This window comes from Styela clava, chromosome 5 (assembly GCF_964204865.1).
Source record: "Styela clava chromosome 5, kaStyClav1.hap1.2, whole genome shotgun sequence".
Classification (NCBI taxonomy): domain Eukaryota; kingdom Metazoa; phylum Chordata; class Ascidiacea; order Stolidobranchia; family Styelidae; genus Styela; species Styela clava.
In genome coordinates this window covers 5,325,451-5,350,733 of record NC_135254.1, presented here as the reverse complement: position 1 = coordinate 5,350,733, position 25,283 = coordinate 5,325,451, and the positions used below count along the sequence as shown (strand labels likewise).

Below are 25,283 nucleotides of genomic sequence, written 5' to 3'. Positions count from 1 at the left end.
GTAATGGAAAAAAGGCAAATCCCACCCACAATTAACCGTGTTTCGATTTTAGTGACAGTATGTTCCTAAACGGCGACCAAACATAATGTGCGCCGTAGGCACACGAAATTTTGCGACTAGAAAAGCGTTTTTAGACTGTCGCGGGACTCAACAAAACTTATATTGTTTACGGTTTTATTTTCAGTATTTTATAATACCGCTTTTCGATCAAATTTAGATCGCGGTTTTACTCCTCCTTTTGTCCTTAGAACCGAGTGGAAGTGGTGACTCCTCTTCGGCCCATGGGCCGGGGCCACGGCCCATCAAGTTGTGTAAAGAAACTATTCACTTGGCTAACACAGACAGTCCCCAAACTCATAATAGAACTATAATGTAAAAAATCTGAACAAAATTTGGCCCTAACCCTAACCTGGTACACATACTACAGGAGTTTATTTTTTGGTTCGAATATTGACAATTTTGTAAAAATAGAAAATTTTGGTAAGATAATTGAATTTTTCCTGACGTTTCCTGTGGCCCAATTAGATGGGCCGTGGCCCCGGCACATGGGTCGTAGAGGAGTCACCACCCCTGTAGTTAGAACCTCTCCACCGATGAACGTATAATAAATAACTCACGAATTCACAATTCCGTGCAAAGTACAAAAATAAAATAATTATCATGTTTATCGTGGCACAAATTTATGATTTAGAAAGAATAAAAACCGACGTAAGGTCGTTTACGGCCTAAATAACACGCTGATGAAAACATGGGCGATTTTAGCAGAAGGCAATTGCACGCTTTTTCAGTTTTCACGTTTCCGTGCGGGTACAAAAATAAAATAATTATCATTGTTCCCGCGTTGATGAACCGCGATTTTAGCAGAAGGCAATTGCACTTGTTATCGGCAACTTTTTCACTTCTCAGAAAATTTAAAGGGGGAGGGTTTTGACCCCGAACCGAACCCCCCCCCTGGCTGCGCTACTGACTGCACATACAATATCACAATTTCAGAGGGAGAATTTATATTGTACAATAGTATCAGATTTAGGATTGCACATTATTATCCGGTTCGATATTTGATTTTGGATAGCCATAATTGTTCATAACACGAAATGGATTATTGAATTGAATAGCTTCTCACAGTGTCTACAAATATATGGTTTTTCTGATAGACTCCGATCATTCAAACTGAATAAATGCGAAAAAAAACTTTCCACATCATTTTCAAATATGATTAGGTATCTCCCCAGAATGAGTTTGATAATGCTTATGTAATCGCCTAGCATGAGTTTGCTCATGTCTATTTAAATGAGATAATCGAGAAAAACATTTTCCACATTCTTTACAAATAAAAGGTTTTTCTCCGGTATGAATTCGCTCATGTGCACGTAAATTTGATAAATCTGAAAAATTCTTTCCACATTGTTTGCAAACATAAGGTTTCACTCCAGTATGAGTTCGCTTATGTGCACGTAAATTTGATAAATCTGAAAAACTCTTTCCACATTGTTTGCAAACATAAGGTCTCTCTCCAGTGTGAGTTCGCTCATGTGCACGTAAATTTGATAAATCTGAAAAACTCCTTTCACGTTGTGTACAGGCATAAGGTTTTACTCCAGTATGAGTTCGTTCATGTCGTTGTAAACTACCTAAATGTGAAAAACACTTCTCACATTGTTTACATATATAAGGTTTTTCACCAGTATGAGTTATCATATGCGCATTTAAATGCCACTTTGATTTGAAGTTCTTTCCACATTGTTGGCAAGCAAATGGTTTATCTCTGCTGTAGCCACTGATAATGTCCATTCTGTAAGGCTTCTCAGGGTTGACAGGCAGACTAGTTCCCACAATGTTGTTAGTTGCGTATTCGCTTAAATCGCCAGTTCCATAGTTAATGTGCAAAAACATATGCTTTTCCAAACTGGGCCCTGATGAAAAGTTTTCATCACAGATAAGGCAGGGAAATATGTTTTCACTTCAGTGGATTCCATGATTTTGATAGAATTCTCTATAGTTAAGAATATCTAAAAAATCATGTATTTTTTATCTTCTGAAATCAATGACTATTGCCTAAAATGCAATACAAATAGTTCACATTCACGCTTTTCAAAATCCAAAATTAAGAAAGAAAGATAAATCAATAATAAATGTATCATGAATGAAATCTCAGCTTGTGAGATAGAATATATATAACTATAAGAAATTAACTAATCATGTTATAGGCCTGGGGTATAGTCAGCATAGCACTGCAGCATACATGCAGGAACAGGGAAAACAAACAATGAAACACCGACATAGATTAGCTTGGACACCCCAGGCTTCACACTGTCCTCATCTTTCCTGGCATCGTATATTAAGTAAATCGATGTTTGAGTATTTGGAGAGGTGCTTTTATATTCGAATTACCTGATTCTAAGACTTCTAATTTCTTCTAATTTTTTTGCCAAATTAAATTTCGGAGCCAATATGGAATTATTTAAATATATATTTTTTAAGTTAATTAAAGTGTTAGTTTTGGATTTATACAATTTTTTTTTTGAAAAACAATTGCATGTATTGAGTTCTAATCAATTGAAAAAAAGGCAACTTGACTCACCTATGAGAAGAGAAATCAAATGTCTAACTGCTAGGGCTGGGAATTTCAGGGAAAACACTTTAACCGTTAACCGGTTAACCGCCGCGTGACGTAATAATTTATAATTACTGCGTGTTACGTCACAATGCTTATAAAGCAATTTCGCGTGTTCTTATCGGTATCGCTCAAAATTATTCACGAATCGAGATAGTTTCATGATTGCTCTCTTTTAAAAACCTAATTTCGTTGTTAAACGTCATTTATGTGACAAATTATCAGTGTTTGATGTGCAAAGTCTACTTAGAGATATATAACATAAAGAAAAACGGCATCAACTGCGCACTTGTTGTATGACATTGAATATCCAATTTTGCAATGAAATCGTGGACAATATATTTTGAAAAGGACCGAAAACTGCTTCTAAATACGTCATTGTCAAATTTCCATAATCAGCAACCTTGGTACTTCCATTATTTTTCACTTTTATTGAGTTCTTACCCACACAGTTAGTAATATTCTTCTGAATTAAACGCCACAAGAGATAAATTTCCGATGACGTAATCATATTTGAAGAAATTGTACGGTATAAAGATGATTTGTTCCAGAGATGTCAGTTAACGGGTAAAATATAACGAATTACCATTTTTTTTATGGAATTATTTGATCATATTTTTTAGGCCAATTAAATCAATGTTTTATACAAATTTTTTTTTTTTTTTTGAAAAACAATTGCATGTATTGAGTTCCAATTATTTGTAGAAAAATAAAAACAGTTGCATAAATTCATTTCAATTCAATCAATTCATTATACATATGAAATCCGATGTTGATAATCCAGTGTTCGTCCGGTTAATCTTACCCAGCCCTACTCAAAGTGACTATAACACAAGTGAGGACAACCATTGGTAACGTTATAAGCGCTTGTGTGACGTCACACCCGCCATTTTGTGTCCAAGAGTTCTATCGCTGTATGATCATAACTAAGTGATTTTAAACCTGCGATTGTTAAACAGTTGAATATAAAAAAAAAGATGCTTAATTCGGAGCAAGCTATCGCAGCGGCAAAACGAATGATCATTATTTTGGAAAATTTATTTAAATTTCTCAGATATCCGGCTCGGCGGTATGGTCAGCATATACGAAGTTATGGTTAAAGTCATCCAACTTCACTTGATAAATCGACACCCAATAAGACCAAAAATATTAAACAAAGAGATACACATTTTACTGTATAAATTTCTGATGTAAGTATCTCTAATTGTACAGAACCTATTTTAACAAACTGACGGAACTACACTACGGGAACTTGCAACTATTTGTTCAACAATGTGTACATTGTTAAAATATAATAAAAAAATATACGATATGCATGAAATGAAGGATATCGGCATATATCGAGGTTGAAAGAACAGAGAGAATTTATTTATTTCGTCAAACCAGAAAACAATAATAATGATACAATAATAAATAAATTATAAAACAATACATAATGCAATTTTCGTTAAGAAAAAAAAATCTAGTGGATACTGGAACTAACCAAATTTATTTTTGTGAGCGGAAGTTTGGTATATAGGATGTAATAAATCAAAGACTATACATTCTTATATTTTCGTTCAATGTGTGACGCGTAGAGTTTGGTATAAAATTTGCCAAATTAGTTTATATATTTTATAATTGCACTGCGAAGTTATATTTAACCCACATTATACAGTACCGCATAATTAGAATTGTGAATAAATTATGGAGTTCCTGCATGTGTGCTCAGAACAAGTACGATGATGGCAATTCGAATATCACAGTGAATTGAATGATTGATTACACAGTACACAAGAAAATATATGTGAATAGATTATGAAGTTCCAGAATGTGTGCACTGAAAAAGTACAAAGATGGCAATTCAAATATCACAGGGAATCAAATAATTTATTATACAGTACTAAATGAAAATATATGCGAATAAATTGTGGAGTTCCTGCATGAATCTAACAACCTGGACTGTATAATATATTATCTATTTGACTTGAGCTCTTGCTGCAGTTTTACTCGCATACTGTTTTTCAATAAGTTTATTTGTCACCTCTTTTGCGTGAATATTCAACCTTATACTGACAAAACGTTTCAAAATTTTAAAAGCGACATTTTGGCAAGATGGGAAATTATATTTCAAGCAGTCAACTTTATCTATCAGAAAAGTAACTGGCGAACATATATTGTGGAGAGCATTGATATTGGCGCGAAATATAGTTTCTACTTCGCGCAAAAATAACATTGCTTTTTGGATGGGTGGCATAAATATTGAGTGAAACTATCAATTTTCAAATTTTTATCAGGTATGTAAGACCGAAAAAGAGTTAATAACGATTGTGGGCATTCATCGGGATTAACCATAACGATTGTGGGCATTCATCGGGATTAACCCTTTCCATAGAAACAAACGCATCTTTGCAGATTCCACAGTCTTGTTTTTTCACTTCTTTGAGTACAGCCCAACCTGATAAATAATACAAAGCATCCGCTTCACATGTGTCAAAGAAAACCGATGCAGCACCAAGCAACACCTCCATTGCACTGGATTCGTCGCTTGTTTCTTTTTTAGAGTCGAATTGCTGGTTATCTAAATTTGTTTTGATAAATTCGAGCAAATGGGGTGTATCATCGTTCTCGTAGTTTGTTGAGGTCGGGGTGCTCATAAATTGTGAGACGGAAATAAGTTTGACAGCCACACGAAATTGCGTTGGTTTCGGGTGTTGAACTCCCTTGCCACGAACCTGAAACATAATTAAATATACTACAAACTTCTTTTGCAATGAATTAACATTTGAAAGAAAATTCAAGTTTCCATTATTACTTGTGAAAATAAATTTTCCAAGGCATCCTGCGTCAACCTCCCAGCCATGAGAAAAATAACTTCACCATTTATTACCAGCTTCTGGTGTAGGCGTAAAATTGTAGTTGTTGACAATTGCAATCCAGACTGCACAGGCTTCCATCCAGTCGCGACAAATTTCATATTTTTTACAACATGCAATGCCTGAAATAGTGGTGACAAAAATGTAAATCAATATCAATTTAATGCTTGTCGCTTGGTAGTTTATTTCTCGAAAAAACTCCAAACTGGCAGCATTTATTCTGATCAAACACCAACAAGAAAATACTGGTAACCACCCTATTTCTAATTTAAAATATTCACCTCAGATAAGAGTTCCAACTTTTTTTCAGAATTGACGAATGGAGCATCTCCCATATGTCTGCAATTGGTTATATCAAACCAATTATTCACAAGAAGGCGGTTGTCAAAGCAGTTTCATTCATAGATTTGTGGGCGACAAGTGCTCTCAAGGCCGATGCAGTGCTATGGCGTAGTAACTGCAAAAATATAAATCGATGGAAACTGCAGTATCGAAAACCCATCATAAGCATTTAAATAATTATTTACTTAACTGTGATGCAGTGTTCACTCGCATTTTCTCATAGTGTGATGGATTGACATTTTTTCTCGCAAGTTTAGGTGCTAGTTTCAGTTCTTTTCCATCTTGCAACTCTACCAATGCATGGAAAAATTTTGAGGACACCTTAAGATAAAGAATGAAATGGGTTATATTATTTTCCTAATTAAACATACGTAATATGGTAACTAAGTACAGTAGTAGCACTCACTATTGAAGTTGGCAAATTATATTTTTCTACAGTAGATTTTGGTAGTTCCAGATCGTATTTCAATAAAGCAGATCTCAAATTTTTTAGCAGATGAGGCACATCGGCCATAAAATATAGATTTTCTTCGGCAAAATAGGGATGCGCAACACATGATGAAATCTGAAACCTGTATAAGTAAAAAAATATGAATGAACCTATTGTAATATTTCAACTAATAATAACATGCTATTAAATTTCTACCTGTTTGTAATTACTCCAGCTTCTTTCCACATACCCTGATTGGATGAAGCCATGTCACTGACCACATTAAAAACCTTGTATTCGCAATTTCCAAGATGGCAAATAATATTCTTAATCATCCCCCACAGTTGGTATGGGGATACGGACATGCCAGTATAAAAATATGCAGAAATAGTAAAATATTATTAATCACATAGACTTGATGAATATCATATCCTATCAACGATGTCTGATTTTTAAACAAATTCTCTTTGTATGATAATATTTCGGATATTTGGTCAAAGACCTGGCAAAAAACACCTACACCAGCGCTCAAAATAAGAAAATCAGTAATTACACAGTGGAGATTTAGATTTTCAAAGCATTTCTAACTCAAGCTGGATAATTATTATATTGTTATTTTAGAACGTGGCAGTGGTTTTTTTTTCTAAATGCCACATTTTTGCATTATTGGCGGAGATTTATACAAAATATCTGATATTTCTACTGACCTATTAGTTGCTTCCACTTTGTTGTTATTCCTTTAACCATGAAACATATAATATGGGATGCTAGAAATATGTTTAAAAAGACCGGATATTTCCGGACTCACTAAGCAAACAACTCCGAACGCCGACTGGCAGATAACCATGACAACTACGGCACAAATACGGTAACGTCTAAGTGACTGGAGCACCATATTGCAAGCTGAGCTGGACGGTAGCGGCACTGTGCTGATGCATGGTTCATAAAGGCTGGGGACGAATTTGTACACGAGGATAATATGAAGAGAGAAAAAAGAATAAAATGTATCTACAGGTTTGGGCAACGGATAAAGAGATCACTAAACCAGGTAATTGCATTGAGTTACATTACTTACAAATAGTCATTTTGTGTGGCATAAATATAACTAATTTCAGAATTTTAAATCACAACGGTTCTGAAGTGCGATCGAATAGGTCATGTAGAATATAGAAATCATCCCAAACTGGGGTCCGCGAAGCACTTGCCGAGGGTCCGCGAAGGAAATCTGTAATATGGGTCATATCTATGGGTTATACAAAAATCAAGTTCTTAAATTTGCAAATATACATTTTTCTCTATTTGCTTCTATGCAATCACTGCTATAGACACTGATTTTTTTCACTTTCTGCTCCGAGCACGCTGCCCCATTGTGATGTCACAGAGCTGTGTGCTGTGATATAGAAGAGAGAGTCGAATTGCTGTCATTACATGTAAACTAACTGCAGGGATGTAGCTGACGATGCTTTTTGCATGTTTGTTGGTACAGGGTGGAGTTACAGTAGGCAGCTTACGAAGTTATGCTAGTACGCATCTGAATGCTGTTTTATAATTTTCATTTGAAAGGTATTTCAGATAGATAGCCTAAAATTGTAGGTAAGTAGAGCATAGCGAAAAACGGCAGGCCTATATTTTTACGTGTTCAGCTTTGTAATATCAAGTTCGAGATGCCGCCTAAAAAGAGATTGAGCTACGACGAATCTTTTGTGAAGTTCGGGTTTATCGTGATAAGCGCAGGCGGAGAAGAGAAACCGCAGTGCGTTTTGTGCCATAAAGTGTTGGCATGCTCTTCACTAAAGCCTTGCAAACTGAAGAGACACTTGGAAACGCATCATCCAAATTCAAAGGACAAAGGTGCAGACTTCTTCAAACGTCATGGTCAAATTTTACAAAATTCTAGATTTGATAGCATGGGAAAGTTTTTTAAGGAGAATACAGCTGCTTTAAAAGCCTCCTATGAAGTTTCGAGAGAAATAGCCATTGCCAAAAAGCCCCACAACATCGGCGAACAGTTGATCCTGCCATGCTGCAAAATTATTATGTCGAATTTGATGAGTGAGTCTGAAGTTGATAAACTGAACCAAGTATCCCTGTCAAATAATACTGTAAGTCGGCGAATTGCTGAACTTTCGAATAACATACTGTCACAAGTAGTCACAAAGATACAAAATTCAAAATTCAACTTTTTCGCAATCCAACTTGACGAAACAACAGATGTCGCTAATCTAGCTCAACTTTGCGTATATGCCCGTTACATTCATGAAGAACATTTGGAGGATGAGTTTTTGTTTTGCGAAATCCTTGACACAAAAACAACGGCAAAACACATATTTCGCAAGGTTGATGAATTTTTTGGGGAACATAATATCCAATGAAAAAACCTTGTCGGCGTGTGCACCGATGGAGCTCCAGCGATGCTTGGTTGTCGCTCTGGTTTTCAAACTTTTGTAAAAGAAAAGTCCCCGGACGTCGTTGGTATTCATTGCACTATTTACCGCCAAGCGTTAATGGTTAAAACAATGCCGTATGAATTATCACATGTTCTTGACAATGTTATCAAAGCAGTAAATTTTATAAAAGCAAATGCACTTAATTCGCGGTCTTACTACTTACTGAATACAGCGCGAAACACCGCAAAGAGCGCAAAACAGCGCGAACAGAGGGAAACAGCGCAAAACAGTGTGGAAACAGCGCGAAACAGAGGGAAACAGTGTGAAGCAGAAAAAAATTTTGCAATGAGTTCGGGACACCTTGTTTTGAGTTGGAGTACCACGGCAGCAAATTAAAAACACAAACCAACGTATGTAGCCAGTAATGCTGTAATGGCAGGTCTGCCCCTGCTGGTGACACATTTAGGGTACCATAATTTAGAACATTTTCCATATGGATATGGTTGGCTTTAGGGTTAGGGTTAGGTAAAAAGGGACCTCCAGAAGTATGTGCACCAAGATGGCGCACAACCTGAATATAGTGTGTGTGTGTAGCGGATTCAGGTTGTGCGACATATTGCTGCACATACTTCTGGAGCACCAAAAAGGTAGATAAAATTTCGCATGATGACCTATAATCCGGTACATAACCTTGTAAATATGCCGGAAATAGCGCCATAAAACCATGGCGAGAGGCGCCGTGGTTCTTTCGTGGCAGGAGGTGGTAATGACCGCGTCTCCTGTTTTGCGCTGTTTCCCTCTGTTTTGCGCTGGTTTCCTTCTGTTTCGCGCTGTTTTCCTCTCTTTTGCGCTGTTTCGCGCTCTTTGCGGTGTTTCGCGCTGTATTCAGTAAGTAGTAAGACCCCTTAATTCGCGTCTTTTTGCGGATTTGTGCAAAGAAAGCGATTCAGTGTTCGAAAAGCTTTTGTTGCATACTCGTGTAAGATGGCTTTCGAAGGGGAAAATGCTGAAAAGAGTTTTTCTTTTGCGAAAGGAAATACACGAATTTCTACGTGACGTAAAACCAGAAATGAATAAAAACTTTTCTGATGATCGTTTTTTGATGTTCCTGTCGTTTTTGGTCGACATTTTTGAATCTGTTAACTCTGTCAACCTGGCACTGCAAGGTAAAGAAGTAAACGTGATCCACTGCCATGAAAAGTTGACGGCTTTTAATATGAAACTCTCACTGTGGCATTCTAAATTAGACAAAAAAACGCTTGCTCCTTTTCCACATCTTAATGGATATTTGGATGAGAATGAAATTCAAATAAGCGACGATATAATCGAAGTTATGAAGTCCCACGTTTCTATTCTCAGTGAAGAAATTACACATTATTTTCCGGATTTACAGGACTTTGAAAAAGTTGATCGTTTCATCAACGCTCCATTTGGACTCAAATTGGACGATTTACCTTCTACAAACAATCAGATTCAAGAACAGTTTATTGATATGATTAATGATGGGAGTGCAAAAAATCTTCACCGTGAAATGTGTTGCAGTGACTTTTGGATAGCAATGACGCAGGCTCATCCAGATCTTGCAAAAATGGCTTTGAAAGTGCTCATTCCCTTTGCCACAACCCACGAGTGCGAGGCAGCTTTTTCCACTCTACTCCATATCAAAACAAAATACCGAAACAGACTGGATGTCACGCATGATATGAGAGTTTCCGAAACCCAACCCAAAATAGATGAAATAATTTCAACGAAACAAGTGCACCCATCTCATTAAACTTCTTATCATAATTTTCGTTCGTTTTTAAGGTTTTTTACTGTACGGAGCATTGATTTTTTAATGTTTATTGCACAGGGCCGGGAGTCGTTGAAAAAATTGCATGGGGTCCGTTTTGAATTTTTTTTGAAAAAGTTTGGGAACCACTGGCCTAGACTGTGCTGTCAAATCTACTGGAACCAGAATCCTGGCATATGCTGCCTCTAATTTTTGAGACATTTTGTTTTTTGAAAAAGCGTAAATGTACCTCAACATATATCTGTGAGGGCATAAGTGAGTCAGTATATTAACAATATATATCAATAAAAGTATTCTAAGTAGATATCCGAGAAATTTGCCAAATAAACATTGATAATTCCATTTATTAAGAATAGTAAAATGTTTATTACAGGTTACTTGGACTCGAGGACTGTGGATCAAGTCGAGTAAACTCATTGTATGATCAAGTAATCCTGGAGAATTCACTTTGCAAATTCAACTGGACCGGTAGGTGGAAATCATGAGTTTTTTATACTCTATTTTGAAAGTGGCATAAGACGAATCACGTAGGGTTTGGGGTAGGTTATTCCAAATTCGCACACCTATGAATTTGAGGGACTTTTGGGATTTGGCAAGTGAGAAGCGAGGAACAAAGTAGTTACGCCTTGTTGAAGAACGAGTGTTATGTTCATGCACTGAACTTAGCGAGACAAAATAGTTGTCAAAAGCTTGGTAGGTGGAAATCATGAGTTTTTTATACTCTATTTTGAAAGTGGCATAAGACGAATCACGTAGGGTTTGGGGTAGGTTATTCCAAATTCGCACACCTATGAATTTGAGGGACTTTTGGGATTTGGCAAGTGAGAAGCGAGGAACAAAGTAGTTACGCCTTGTTGAAGAACGAGTGTTATGTTCATGCACTGAACTTAGCGAGACAAAATAGTTGTCAAAAGCTGCTGGTAATTGATTGTTTTGAAATTAATGCATAATTTTTGAGATTTCTAGTTTATGGATGTCAGTCAATTTAAGCACTCTAGTTTTATGGTATGAATAATTTAAATTCGAACGATATGGTGCTCTAGCGAGGATTCTAACGGCTCTATTCTGTAAAACCTCTAATTCTATGCATGTTGGACTGAGTTGTAGAGCCCCAAGCAGCTATGGCATATTGTATATGAGATTGAAAAAGTGCAAAGTAAACGGTTCTCAAGGTGGAATTTTGTAAATAATTTTTTACGGATTTTGACAGTTTTACATGGATTTCAGTGGTGTGTGTATTCCATTTTAACTGACTATCAATGTGGAGCCCAAGATATTTATAAGACGAGACTATTTCCAATTCGGAACCTTTAATTTTTATTGAAAAATTCATATGTCTAATGCGAGAGTTTGGACTGAATAACATGACCAGGTAATCACATAGTAATTTGTCCGCGGTACCTCTGAAACCGTAATGTGCTAACTTATGAGTAAGGATACTGTGATTCACTGTATCGAAAGCTTTTTTAAGATCTAAAAAAGTGCAGCAGACAAACTCGCCTTTGTCTATTTTATCATAAATGTATGAAGTAACGTCAAGAATAGCATGACTTGTTGAGTGACTAGTCTGAAATCCAAATTGACTTTTGTCGATTAGGTTAAATTTGGTACAAAAACTGATAATTCTAGTATGCAATAATTTTTCCAAAATAATGCCAATAGAAGATAAGACAGAAATTGGTCTATAGTTTGAGGGATTATTTTTGTTGCCATTTTTGAATATTGGTATAACTTTGGCTCTCTTTAAAGACGATTAGTAGTATTACCATTCAAGTACTTTTTTTCCAAACATATTATTTTTGTTTTTAATGGACCTTCGGATTCCTCTGGTGATCCAAGGTTTAGAATATAATTTATTTTCTCGACGAGAGAAGGGTCTCAATGGTGCATGTTTGTTAATTAGCCACTTGAGATCAAATGAGCTATTGAAATTTTCCTCACCTAAGATAGCACTGGTGTAATTGTCACACATCGACTCAACTTCAGATCTGAATGAATCTGCAGAAAAATTAGCCATGTCACGTTTCATGCGACTTTTTGTCTTAACATTGACATTAGTTGTTGGTAGAGTACACATTATTGGGAAATGATCAGTAAGATCACTGAGAAGAATAAATGACGATGAACAAAATTTTGTGGTGTTGGTATATATATGGTCTATCAATGTTTGGAAGGATGAGGTGACTCTTGTGGGTTTTGTGATAATTGGAAACACGAACTTGGACATGAGCATATCTAAATATTGAGAAGTCGAGTTGTCATGATTATCAAGAAGGTTTATATTAAAGTCTCCTAGGATTAGGAATTGCTTTTTGGCTAAAGCCAACTTGTCAAATAAACTAGCCATTGCCCCAGTGGAAAGATGGAATGTTTCGCTTAGGGTGCTTATAAATCACACCAATAATGAGGCTTAGGAATTTTGAGTTTGGTTTGGAATACTTCATCTCGATCCACAGGCTCTCACAGTTTTGAAAAGATAGGTTGAATTCATGACTTATTTGATAATTCACGGTATTTTTAATGTAAAATCCCACACCACCCGCTTGAGTTGGGGAGGGAGCGTGAATGAATATGTAACCAGGAATGTCAATTTTGCTAATGGTACCGTACCCTCAATATGGATCCTAGTTTCGCTTAAGGCGATAATTTGTGGTGCGATATAAAAATTAGATATAAGTTCTATCAGGTCATCCGCATATTTAGCCAAGGATCTTATGTTAAGGTGTAAAATAATAAGATCTGACAATAAGAAGCTGGATGATACTGTGTCGATATCGGATATTTCGAGGTATCGACTAGGGGTTGTGAACATATGTGGATGGAAATTTGTAGACTCCCATTTAAAGTTAGGATCGGAAGTTAGCTCCTTGGCCGAAATTATAGTTTAAATAAAATAATTGAGTATTACCGGACTGGTGTATAGGGTGGACGATTAAATGACATGGGTGACAAGAGTTAGTATGAACTGCATGTAAAGTTAACAGGCTGCTAAAAGAGTATTGTAAATTGAACAAGATGTAATAAAGGATTTTGGCACTATGAAAGAAAAAACAGACTTATCTTATTTTGTCCAAACATTCTTCGTCAATAATAGGTAACGTATGGGTGTCTTTGTTTTTTTTCATCAGCACTTTTCCATTTGAGGTCCATAAGAAAGCATACCCGCATTGCCTTTTAAGAATTTTTGCTTGGTAAAACAAGTTCTTGTTTTTTTCAGTTAGATTTTCGACAATGAAAACTTTCGACATGTTTCTTACAGATGTTGTGTTAACCGCAGTTTTGACTAGATGGCGGTTTTTAAGAATTTTGGCACGTATCCTCCGGTTGGTGAATTTGGCCACAATAGGTTTATGAATTTTGGTGTTGTGTGTAGGGCAGCGATGGGTAACCGAGATGTCCGATGGCTTTATATCCACATGGATCATTTTGCCTATTTCCATAACCAATTTATCAGTGTCTTCGTTATCTTTTGGAGCAATACCGTGAAATTCCAAGTTGTCTAATCTGGATCTTCGTTCATGTTCCTCTAATTTTTCAGTTGCATAGAATAGATCTTCTTCAAGGTTATAGACTAGATCTTCTAATTCTTTCAGTCTTTTACCATGTTGTATCAGTGTTTCATCAGTTTTTTTTTGCTTTGCTAAAATTTCATCATACTTTTCAGATTGGAAATTTTGGGACTCTTTAATTGAAGCAATATCGTGTTTTATTTCTTTAAGAGATAGCATTTGCACCTCCATGCATTCCTTCAAACCAGGACTTATGGGAAGATATTCGGATGAGATGTTCCCAGAGCTGAAATTTTCTGAGATACATTTGGCTATTAGATTGGGAAGTTGGTTTATTATATTACTCTGAATTGCCTCCTGGAGAGCTGTCTGAAGATTTGAGGGTCCCTCAAGCTGCTGGATGATGGGACCAATGGGTGATAGGCCTGGGTCGGGAAGGCTTCTACTTAGTGGTTGTTTTGGCTTTGGTTTGGAGATGTTGCTCACAGAAGCCAGGTCTTTGTTGTTTGTCGACATATCGTTGACAGATATAGATGTTGAAGTTTGACAGTGAATATTAAATGCTAGACTATTCTGCTATTCAAGGTTATATTTAAAACCTGTAGATCTTAATACAACCAAATACTCCAATGGGTATGGGCAATGGGTAAACGAGACTGCTAAGGAATTTGTATCTGAAAGCAAAATGAAAAATGACTACCGAATTTTATACCTTCGTTTTAAAGTAATTTGAACAATATAACCATGGGAATTTGATACATCATTACTTTTCGGAGAGACTGTAGTTCCAAAACCATAGCACATAATATGCTGTATACGTATGATGAAACTAACAATTATGTATAAATATGATTAACATAATTTCACCCTTGCACTCCAGTTGCACACCGAATTTTTAGCGCTGTTGAAACAGTCTCATTTTCCCAAATAGCTGGCTTTCCCGATGAGTTCTTCATTGCACCCATTTGATCTTCGTTTAAAAAACTACCAACCCTCAACTCCACAATATCTATTTTTTGCTTCAACTGATGAAGCATATGAACACAATTGCAAGTTGGGGTAAACCATGAGGAAAATTTTTGATAAGTTATTTCCTTCCCATGTGGTATATAAACAACATATTTTGGCACTTTGACAGCACGAAAACTGCACCTAGAAACAAACTCAAGAACTCCTGACTCATTTATCCAGATGGAAGTAACCAATATTTGTGGTTCATTTATTCTATAAAGATCTGTTGTGTTTCTCGAACTTAAAAACATAAGCCTACTTGTCTTTTTAAGCGTCGAATCTCAAGTTCCTTCTCTATGCATTGAACACATCCATCACCAACCTGTTCCAATGTATCTCCTCCACCTAACTCGCTGTTTTCTTCCATAGAAACTTCCAACATCTCGGTATTCTCAACAAATACTGCACCCTCAATATCGCTAACATTCTTCATTTTTCTACAGTAGCAATGCTCCTCAGCTATATCTATAAATATTTTGAGATGTATCTAATATGAATTTGAGCACTAACTTAGCTACGTAATTTTAGTAATAAATACTCACCACCTGGAGAAGCAATCTTTTTCGGCTCTGTAGACACTGTACGCTTGAGAACACGTCGCTGGCTTGTTAATAGTTTAGGACAATTTGGGACATCAAATAGAGTAGGAATTGCGTTTGGTTTCAACTTGGCTTTGCCATCTAATATTTTACCTTCAAACTGAGATTTCTCAAAATGATCCTAAAGAAGGATAGAAATGTGTCAACATAGCCATTATAAAGTTCATGAGAACAATCGCCATGCACTACCAAAGTCAAAATTTACCTGAGCAATAAAAAATAAATAAATGTGAAAGAGTTACACAGGCGTAAAACGTCATAAATGTTACCTGACACAGACAAGCATTTTTAGAAGGAAACCATTTGTCTCGACGGCAGTTGATTGACCATCGTTTACGCCTGGAAGGATCTGTTGGGAACCTGAACATTCTTTTCCCTTTCTCATATCTTCCGGTGCAATTCGGTGCTGAGCATCCTACCATAGATATATATATGAAGTGTACTTCTCTCTCAAATTTTTCCGCGACGTGTAATGCATTTCTTATGGTATTTGATTGAAATTAATTAACTACGGTACGTCAATCGGTAAATGATTAAAAGCCAAGTTTTCGTAACGACGCAAAGTACAATTAGGCATTGACGTTCAGACGACGTTGTTCTGCGGAACGTTTTAAATTACGCAATCGCGAATTTTGTCGTTCACAGCTGGAGTTCCGATTATATCAGTATCGTAGCATCGGCCGCGGTTTAGGTTAGTGACGTTTCACACCTGCGAGGGAAAACGATAAGTGTTTTACATAAGGAACGCAGAGTCGCTACGTTGCAACACTTTGGTTGCAACGTAATTGCGAAACGTCGCTGTGTCAACACACAAAAAAAAAAAAAATGTGTCAGATTTAGGCACACAGATGTTCCATGTCATACGCGTTTATTGTAAAACGGTTGACTGTAAATAAAGTGAAATAATCAATAAACAATCACAAGATGAGGGCGGAACGAAAATGCATAACCAGAAAGTTAATAGAAAATAAACTTACATATGATAACGCTCCAAAGGCCTAAACCGACAAGAAACTGACAGGTAACGTGAACGATCACGTTATTAGAATATAATAGCAACTAAATTTAGAAAGCAGTTATGAAATGAAAGCAGAATGAAATATAAAAATACATGAACAATTAAAGCAATAAATGACGACGATGGTCATATGGGGCCCCGGTTACGATACCCTCACCACAGTTCTACCTAACGAGACCAAATGCCACCCACACGCTAAGTCAGTAAAGCGGATAATGCGAAACCACACCACTGACACCATAACAAGATTAAACAAGAACGTCCTACGACGCGTAAAGTCGAGATGCAAGAGCCACGCGTGACACGTCAGGTGCAGTAAAGCCCGCGAAATTCGCGTCAAAACAGAAAAGCAATTATCGATAAAAATTAGCCGGTCGGAACACAAGGAAGAACAGCGTTTAAAATATAATCAACTGAAAAGAAACTTCTATCGCCGACACGCTGTTTAACTCAAGTTTGCGCAGCGGAATTGGAGAAACATTGAATAAAATAGCTTATACAATTCTACTGGTGCACGATCAATTCAATCTAATGATACCATTCAAAAGCTATCTTCAACCTCTACAAATGTGTCGATATCATATTAGGTTAAAATACAAGAACAAATCGGAGGTTTTGTTATTCAATTGAGAAGCTTTTCAAAAAAAAATTCACGCTTTTCAATTTTGCCGATTTTTGTATGATGATCGCGACATTTTACCTTCATCACATAATTATAATTAGTCTCATAGATTGTCTCTCAAACAATATAAAACTTGTCTAAATATAATGTAAGGTTCGTGAGATATGGGGTTTCAAAGTTGCATAACTCACACGGGATACCGGTATTGTTCCACTAGGCAAATAGCAAAAGAAAAATGCTAAACTTACCCGAATAAAATATAAAACAGTAACAAATCCCCAAACAAATTCACTAACGGAACCTGATCATCAGACTGACTTTGTTGTGTATATGTTTTCTGGTGGACAAAACAAATAAACTCTCACTCTCTCCCTCTAAAACAGACTGAGGCTGCAACGTTCGCGCGATTCGCCGGACACATAATGGCGTCCGATATGCATCATTGCACTCGGTGTCTCCACTTGGTTTATAGTCACTTTGGCCCTACTAACTGACTGCCAATAAAACAGTTACAGATTTTTTCTATATAAAATTAATCCTACGCGGAAAAATTACATCTGGTATAAAATTAACAAAATGGGTCTCAGAGTCTTGACTTCCTTGCATATTTGTTTTGTAATGAATATCTGGCAGAATTATTTTAAAAATTATACATCTGTCATTGCTTGACTTTCTTGTTCTTTCCATAACAATGGTTAGTCAGCCATAACCTAACGGTAATCCAAAAGTGGTATTTGATTCGTCGCGCAAAAATACCTTAGAACTGTTGATTTGTATTTGGCAGTATGATAGCGTATGTTTGTCACCAGATAAATAAAGTGCCACAGGTGTTATAAAAACGATGTAATTTGCCGACGTTTCGAATTTATATACATACTTCATCAGACAATAGCGCATATATTGCAAGAAAAACGTTATCACGGTGTAAAATCTAATAGACCCAAGTTTGTTAAATATTAAATTTTGTAAAAACTCGCGACCAATAGCAAATTTAATGATAAATACAAAACTGTGTAATTGGTTATTTTTGGCCAGATGTAATTGTTCCGCGTAGGAGTAATTTAGAAAATCATGAACAGTTGTTTAAGCGACACATTCGACAGCCCTTCCCCAATATCTGTACCGGTACTGTAAAATCAGTTGCTCCACTTTGACAGCTCCAGTATTTTGGATTTAGGATATTCGTATATGAAACTGTAGATGCTATTTTTTGGGTAATTAATATAGAAAAAACTTGTGCTCAAATTCAAAATTTCATTCAACAAATGACAATATTATTTGATGACTGTAATATTGTTAGTGTACAACAGCCATCAAAATGCAAGGGTGCAATTATTTGTCTTGGTAAATAGATGGATAATACAGTATTGCCATCTTAAGAAATTACAAATTCCATTGGAATAAAGTATTGCCATCATAAGGATTCCACAATAGCTGTTTCAGATTTATGTTGCCTGTACCATGTTCCTATGATAACTAACTCAATTAGCTTCAAATCGATTCTATTTATAGAACTATCGTTTTCTAACGATACTGAATAGACTTATTCTCTGTGTTCTCTCTCAAAAACATCACTACCGTTTGTAACATTCAAGATAAGATGACTAAGCATGAAATGGCTGATCACGTGCCAACAGGCATTAGGAATGACATGTTTACCGTAAAATGAAGGCGAGAGAAATATCAGAAAACCAATTAAACCAGGAACGAGTGTGGTCTAGGCTCGAAGCTCCACCCGCTCGATGAAAAACGTTTCGCAAAGGTGGTTTCAAGCCTTTTCCGCTTTATGTACTTAATTTTATCGATTCGAAAATTAGCCGAAAAACGCTTTTCACTTTAGAATATTTGGTTCGCTTGGACAGCCCTAGTTTTTATGATGGCAATACCTTTCAATGGTAATATTATCCGTCTATTAATATGACAAATAATTGCACTCTTGCTCTTTAATGGCTGTTGTATACAGGGATGGCCATTTCCGAATACTAAACTATTCCGAATACATAAATGTTTTCGAATCTGGAATTCCGAATACATTCTAAAATCGAAAATAACACATTTTTGTTTTAGTTGATTAAAATCCAGTAAATTAGGAAATAAGCTTCGATAGAAATATCAGAATGAAGCCACAAACCAACAGTATATGTACACAAAGTAATTGATAGTTTATAGCTATATAGCAACTTGTGACACAGTCAGTTTATTAAAATTATTCACTTTAAACAAATGACCATATGAAAAGATAGCCAAGGAGTTGTCTGACGCTTTCTATAACGGTACCATGATATTACGATAATAGTCAAGTTTATTGACATACTACTTGTATTCGGATAATTGTGTATATTTTCTGAGAGTAATAAAATTTATTGGCAATACAGGCAACAACCATCAAAATCCATTATGCCTTTAAAAATTCTAATATTTGGGCCTAGAGTATTGTACTACCTACCAGTATATTTGTATATTAATTTATGTGATCCATATTGTTATTATGTGTAACATATTGTTGTGTTTGGAATTAGAAATAAATTAGTAGAGAATAGATGAACACAACTGCCAGCCGCGCAGCCAGGATTTTCGAAATCGGAAATTCCCATTGCCGCCTGTAACACCCACCGCGATTCCTCGCTTGTTAAAAGAGCCGTCTTTTCAGCGTGTAATGATCATCCTGTTACGTAAAATATTCAATCCATGACAACTACGAGATTCTGAAATATCTTTATATATTAATTTAATGTGTGCAACGTAACTCGCGGTTGCTTCTTCTTACGTCAAAAAAAAAACATTACTATTCGGTCCACGGCGATCTGTGACCTAAAATTACGAGATAAACTGCCTGATGTATTTATTTTAATAAGTATTTTTGCAATCTTGCCAACTCGTTATCGCCGTTAGAAAATTCTCAAATAATTATATAAAATCTTGTTAAGTGTAGAGTATAATTCATTTCATACAATGAATATACATATAAAGTTTAGCAGTTTTTTAAAAATACATATTCATCGCCGCGATTATGCCACCTGTTAAACGAGTCAACTTTTACAACAAATAATATAACAACGAATATATATTTTTCTGTTGTGCAAAGTGATGAATTCGTGACCGACACGGGCATATTTAAAATGTCTTGCTTTATTAATTTAATTGTCTTCAATTTAACCTGCGGTGGCGTCGACAAAATAAAATCCTCCCAATCTTATATACCATTGCAATCCGCGGTCATAAAAATAAAAACGTGAGGTAAACTGCCCTATTAAATATTGTTTTGATTCGTATTTTGCGAATTCAGCAAATATTTAGATGTACTTGTTAACAGTGACTCCGCTCGATCGAAATGCTGCCACTCTGATTATTTTCAGATAAAACCGTTCGAAAAATTCATAAATATGCTGTAATATGTCAGAGTGAAATTTATTTCATCACAATAAAATTGATTGAATATACTTTAGATTAATTATATTATATACATCCTCACAACCCGGGAAACAGTCGCGTTTCAAACCTTGTATCGTGGTAACACGAAAATATTCGACGGCAATTTAAAGTAATGGATAATCAAGCGAATCCCGCCCTCAATTAGTGACGATATGTTTCTAAACGCCGACCAAACATAATGTGTGCACACGAAATTTTGCGATTTCCACTGCCTAGAAAAGCGTTTTTTAAATTTTCGCGGGCTTCAATAAAACTTATATTGTTTACGGTTTTATTTTCAGTATTTTAAATTGCCTCTTTTCAATCAAAAAGGTTGCGTTGTCTTTAGAAACTCGCCGCCGATGAACGTATTTACCAGATTTAAAATTCCGTGCGCGTACAAAAATAAAATAAATGTTATCGTGGAACAAATTTGTGGAAAATTCTCGTTTTAGTTAAAAATAACACAATCGTAAAGGCGTTTACGGGCCTAAATAACACGTTACGCTGATGAGTGATGAAAACAATCACGCGCAAGTTTCTATCGAGAATGTTTTAATTCAACGGAAACGTCTTGAAAGCGGCGTCGAAAATGTGTGACGCCACACAAATATCCGATATTCTTATGAACGTGAATTCCGATATTCGAATGACGACATATTCGAATTGGCCATCCCTGGTTGTATAGTAACAATACAGTCATCAAATAACAAGCACCTACGAGCTTTGCATGACCTATTGAAATGGAATCCATTAGAATTACTGAATATGCAAGATGTTAGCTGTAATTTATATGTAACTGCACACAGGCGCGCAGCCAGGATTTTCAAAAGGGGGGGGGGGGGGGGTTCATAATCATAAATTTCCATTGCGGTCTGTAACAGACTTCGTATTAGGCGCTCGTTAAAGGAACGTCTTTTCAGCGTATAATGATTATTCTTGTCCCGTCAAATATTCAATCTCTGACAACTACAAAATTCTAAAATGTCTTTATATATTAGTTTAATTGTGCCCAACGTAACTCGTGGTTGCTTCTTCTTACGTCAAAATGAAAACATTAGTTCTCTGAAATGCCACGGCGATCGGTGGACATAAAAATATGAGATAAACGGTGTATTTAATTAAATACGTATTTTTGGAATCTTGCCAACTCGTTATCGCCGTTAGAAAAATCTCAATAACTGATATAAATCCCGACAAGTACAATTTTATTTCGTACAATGAAAATGCATATGAAGTATATCGTTAAATTAAAAATACATATTCATCGCCACGATTATGCCACTTGTTAAAAGAGCCGACGTTTACAACGAAAAATGATTTTTCTGTTGTGCAAAGTAATCAATTCGTGACCGATAAGGGCATATTTAAAATGTCTTGCTTTATTATTTTAATTGTCTTCAATTTAACCAGCCTTTGCATCGAAAAAATAAAACAATTTTTTACAATTCACAATTTTAAAATACCTCGGCCATTTGCCGACATAAAAATTTGTGGTAACTGCCCGTCGCCTATCATATATTGTTTTGATCCGTAATTTTTCTATTTTGCAAATTCGACATGTGCTTGTAACATTGACTCCGTTCAATCGCAATGCTGACACTCCGATTATTTTTAAAGATAAAACCTGAAAAATCCATAAATCTGCTGTAAATTCTCATGGAGTAAAATTTATTTCAGTACAATAAAAATTGATGGATATACTTCGGATTAATTATCTTATATATCATCACAAACCGGGAAAAATCGCGTTTTCAACCTCGTTTAATGATAACACGAAAATTTTCTACGACAATTTTAAAGTAATGGAAAAATGTAATGTAATGATCATCCTGTTACGTAAAATATTCAATCCATGACAACTACGAGATTCTGAAATATCTTTATATATTAATTTAATGTGTGCAACGTAACTCGCGGTTGCTTCTTCTTACGTCAAAAAAAAAACATTACTATTCGGTCCACGGCGATCTGTGACCTAAAATTACGAGATAAACTGCCTGATGTATTTATTTTAATAAGTATTTTTGCAATCTTGCCAACTCGTTATCGCCGTTAGAAAATTCTCAAATAATTATATAAAATCTTGTTAAGTGTAGAGTATAATTCATTTCATACAATGAATATACATATAAAGTTTAGCAGTTTTTTAAAAATACATATTCATCGCCGCGATTATGCCACCTGTTAAACGAGTCAACTTTTACAACAAATAATATAACAACGAATATATATTTTTCTGTTGTGCAAAGTGATGAATTCGTGACCGACACGGGCATATTTAAAATGTCTTGCTTTATTAATTTAATTGTCTTCAATTTAACCTGCGGTGGCGTCGACAAAATAAAATCCTCCCAATCTTATATACCATTGCAATCTGCGGTCATAAAAATAAAAACGTGAGGTAAACTGCCCTATTAAATATTGTTTTGATTCGTATTTTGCGAATTCAGCAAATATTTAGATGTACTTGTTAACAGTGACTCCGCTCGATCGAAATGCTGCCACTCTGATTATTTTCAGATAAAACCGTTCGAAAAATTCATAAATATGCTGTACTATGTCAGAGTGAAATTTATTTCATCACAATAAAATTGATTGAATATACTTTAGATTAATTATATTATATACATCCTCACAACCCGGGAAACAGTCGCGTTTCAAACCTTGTATCGTGGTAACACGAAAATATTCGACGGCAATTTAAAGTAATGGATAATCAAGCGAATCCCGCCCTCAATTAGTGACGATATGTTTCTAAACGCCGACCAAACATAATGTGTGCACACGAAATTTTGCGATTTCCACTGCCTAGAAAAGCGTTTTTTAAATTTTCGCGGGCTTCAATAAAACTTATATTGTTTACGGTTTTATTTTCAGTATTTTAAATTGCCTCTTTTCAATCAAAAAGGTTGCGTTGTCTTTAGAAACTCGCCGCCGATGAACGTATTTACCAGATTTACAATTCCGTGCGCGTACAAAAATAAAATAAATGTTATCGTGGAACAAATTTGTGGAAAATTCTCGTTTTAGTTAAAAATAACACAATCGTAAAGGCGTTTACGGGCCTAAATAACACGTTACGCTGATGAGTGATGAAAACAATCACGCGCAAGTTTCTATCGAGAATGTTTTAATTCAACGGAAACGTCTTGAAAGCGGCGTCGAAAATGTGTGACGCCACACAAATATCCGATATTCTTATGAACGTGAATTCCGATATTCGAATGACGACATATTCGAATTGGCCATCCCTGGTTGTATAGTAACAATACAGTCATCAAATAACAAGCACCTACGAGCTTTGCATGACCTATTGAAATGGAATCCATTAGAATTACTGAATATGCAAGATGTTAGCTGTAATTTATATGTAACTGCACACAGGCGCGCAGCCAGGATTTTCAAAAGGGGGGGGGGGGGGGGGGGGGTTCATAATCATAAATTTCCATTGCGGTCTGTAACAGACTTCGTATTAGGCGCTCGTTAAAGGAACGTCTTTTCAGCGTATAATGATTATTCTTGTCGCGTCAAATATTCAATCTCTGACAACTACAAAATTCTAAAATGTCTTTATATATTAGTTTAATTGTGCCCAACGTAACTCGTGGTTGCTTCTTCTTACGTCAAAATGAAAACATTAGTTCTCTGAAATGCCACGGCGATCGGTGGACATAAAAATATGAGATAAACGGTGTATTTAATTAAATACGTATTTTTGGAATCTTGCCAACTCGTTATCGCCGTTAGAAAAATCTCAATAACTGATATAAATCCCGACAAGTACAATTTTATTTCGTACAATGAAAATGCATATGAAGTATATCGTTAAATTAAAAATACATATTCATCGCCACGATTATGCCACTTGTTAAAAGAGCCGACGTTTACAACGAAAAATGATTTTTCTGTTGTGCAAAGTAATCAATTCGTGACCGATAAGGGCATATTTAAAATGTCTTGCTTTATTATTTTAATTGTCTTCAATTTAACCAGCCTTTGCTTTTTACAATTCACAATTTTAAAATACCTCGGCCATTTGCCGACATAAAAATTTGTGGTAACTGCCCGTCGCCTATCATATATTGTTTTGATCCGTAATTTTTCTATTTTGCAAATTCGACATGTGCTTGTAACATTGACTCTGTTCAATCGCAATGCTGACACTCCGATTATTTTTAAAGATAAAACCTGAAAAATCCATAAATCTGCTGTAAATTCTCATGGAGTAAAATTTATTTCAGTACAATAAAAATTGATGGATATACTTCGGATTAATTATCTTATATATCATCACAAACCGGGAAAAATCGCGTTTTCAACCTCGTTTAATGATAACACGAAAATTTTCTACGACAATTTTAAAGTAATGGAAAAAGGCAAATCCCACCCACAATTAACCGTGTTTCGATTTTAGTGACAGTATGTTCCTAAACGGCGACCAAACATAATGTGCGCCGTAGGCACACGAAATTTTGCGACTAGAAAAGCGTTTTTAGACTGTCGCGGGAATCAACAAAACTTATATTGTTTACGGTTTTATTTTCAGTATTTTATAATACCGCTTTTCGATCAAATTTAGATCGCGGTTTTACTCCTCCTTTTGTCCTTAGAACCGAGTGGAAGTGGTGACTCCTCTTCGGCCCATGGGCCGGGGCCACGGCCCATCAAATTGGGCCTCGGCCCATCAGGC

At 35.8% G+C, this 25,283-nt stretch overlaps 3 protein-coding genes across 4 annotated transcripts in view; 1 reads left to right on the top strand and 2 right to left on the bottom strand.

The window, feature by feature from the left end:
* Nucleotides 1-25,283, top strand: part of LOC120344093 (uncharacterized) — a 55,162-nt gene that overhangs the window by 17,823 nt on the left and 12,056 nt on the right. The window lies entirely within an intron of this gene.
* On the bottom strand, nucleotides 988-2,328 carry LOC144422743 (uncharacterized). Its single transcript, XM_078112512.1, has one exon. The coding sequence runs from the start codon at nucleotides 1,891-1,893 to the stop codon at nucleotides 1,207-1,209; it is 687 nt and encodes a 228-aa protein (XP_077968638.1). The 5' UTR covers nucleotides 1,894-2,328; the 3' UTR covers nucleotides 988-1,206.
* LOC120344106 (uncharacterized) lies at nucleotides 4,912-6,596 on the bottom strand. Its single transcript, XM_078112620.1, has 5 exons — nucleotides 6,458-6,596; nucleotides 6,218-6,383; nucleotides 5,751-6,132; nucleotides 5,409-5,591; nucleotides 4,912-5,328 (listed from the first exon to the last, which is right to left on the bottom strand). Exons 3-5 carry the CDS (start codon nucleotides 5,802-5,804, stop codon nucleotides 4,912-4,914), a joined length of 654 nt encoding a protein of 217 aa, XP_077968746.1. The 5' UTR covers nucleotides 5,805-6,132; nucleotides 6,218-6,383; nucleotides 6,458-6,596.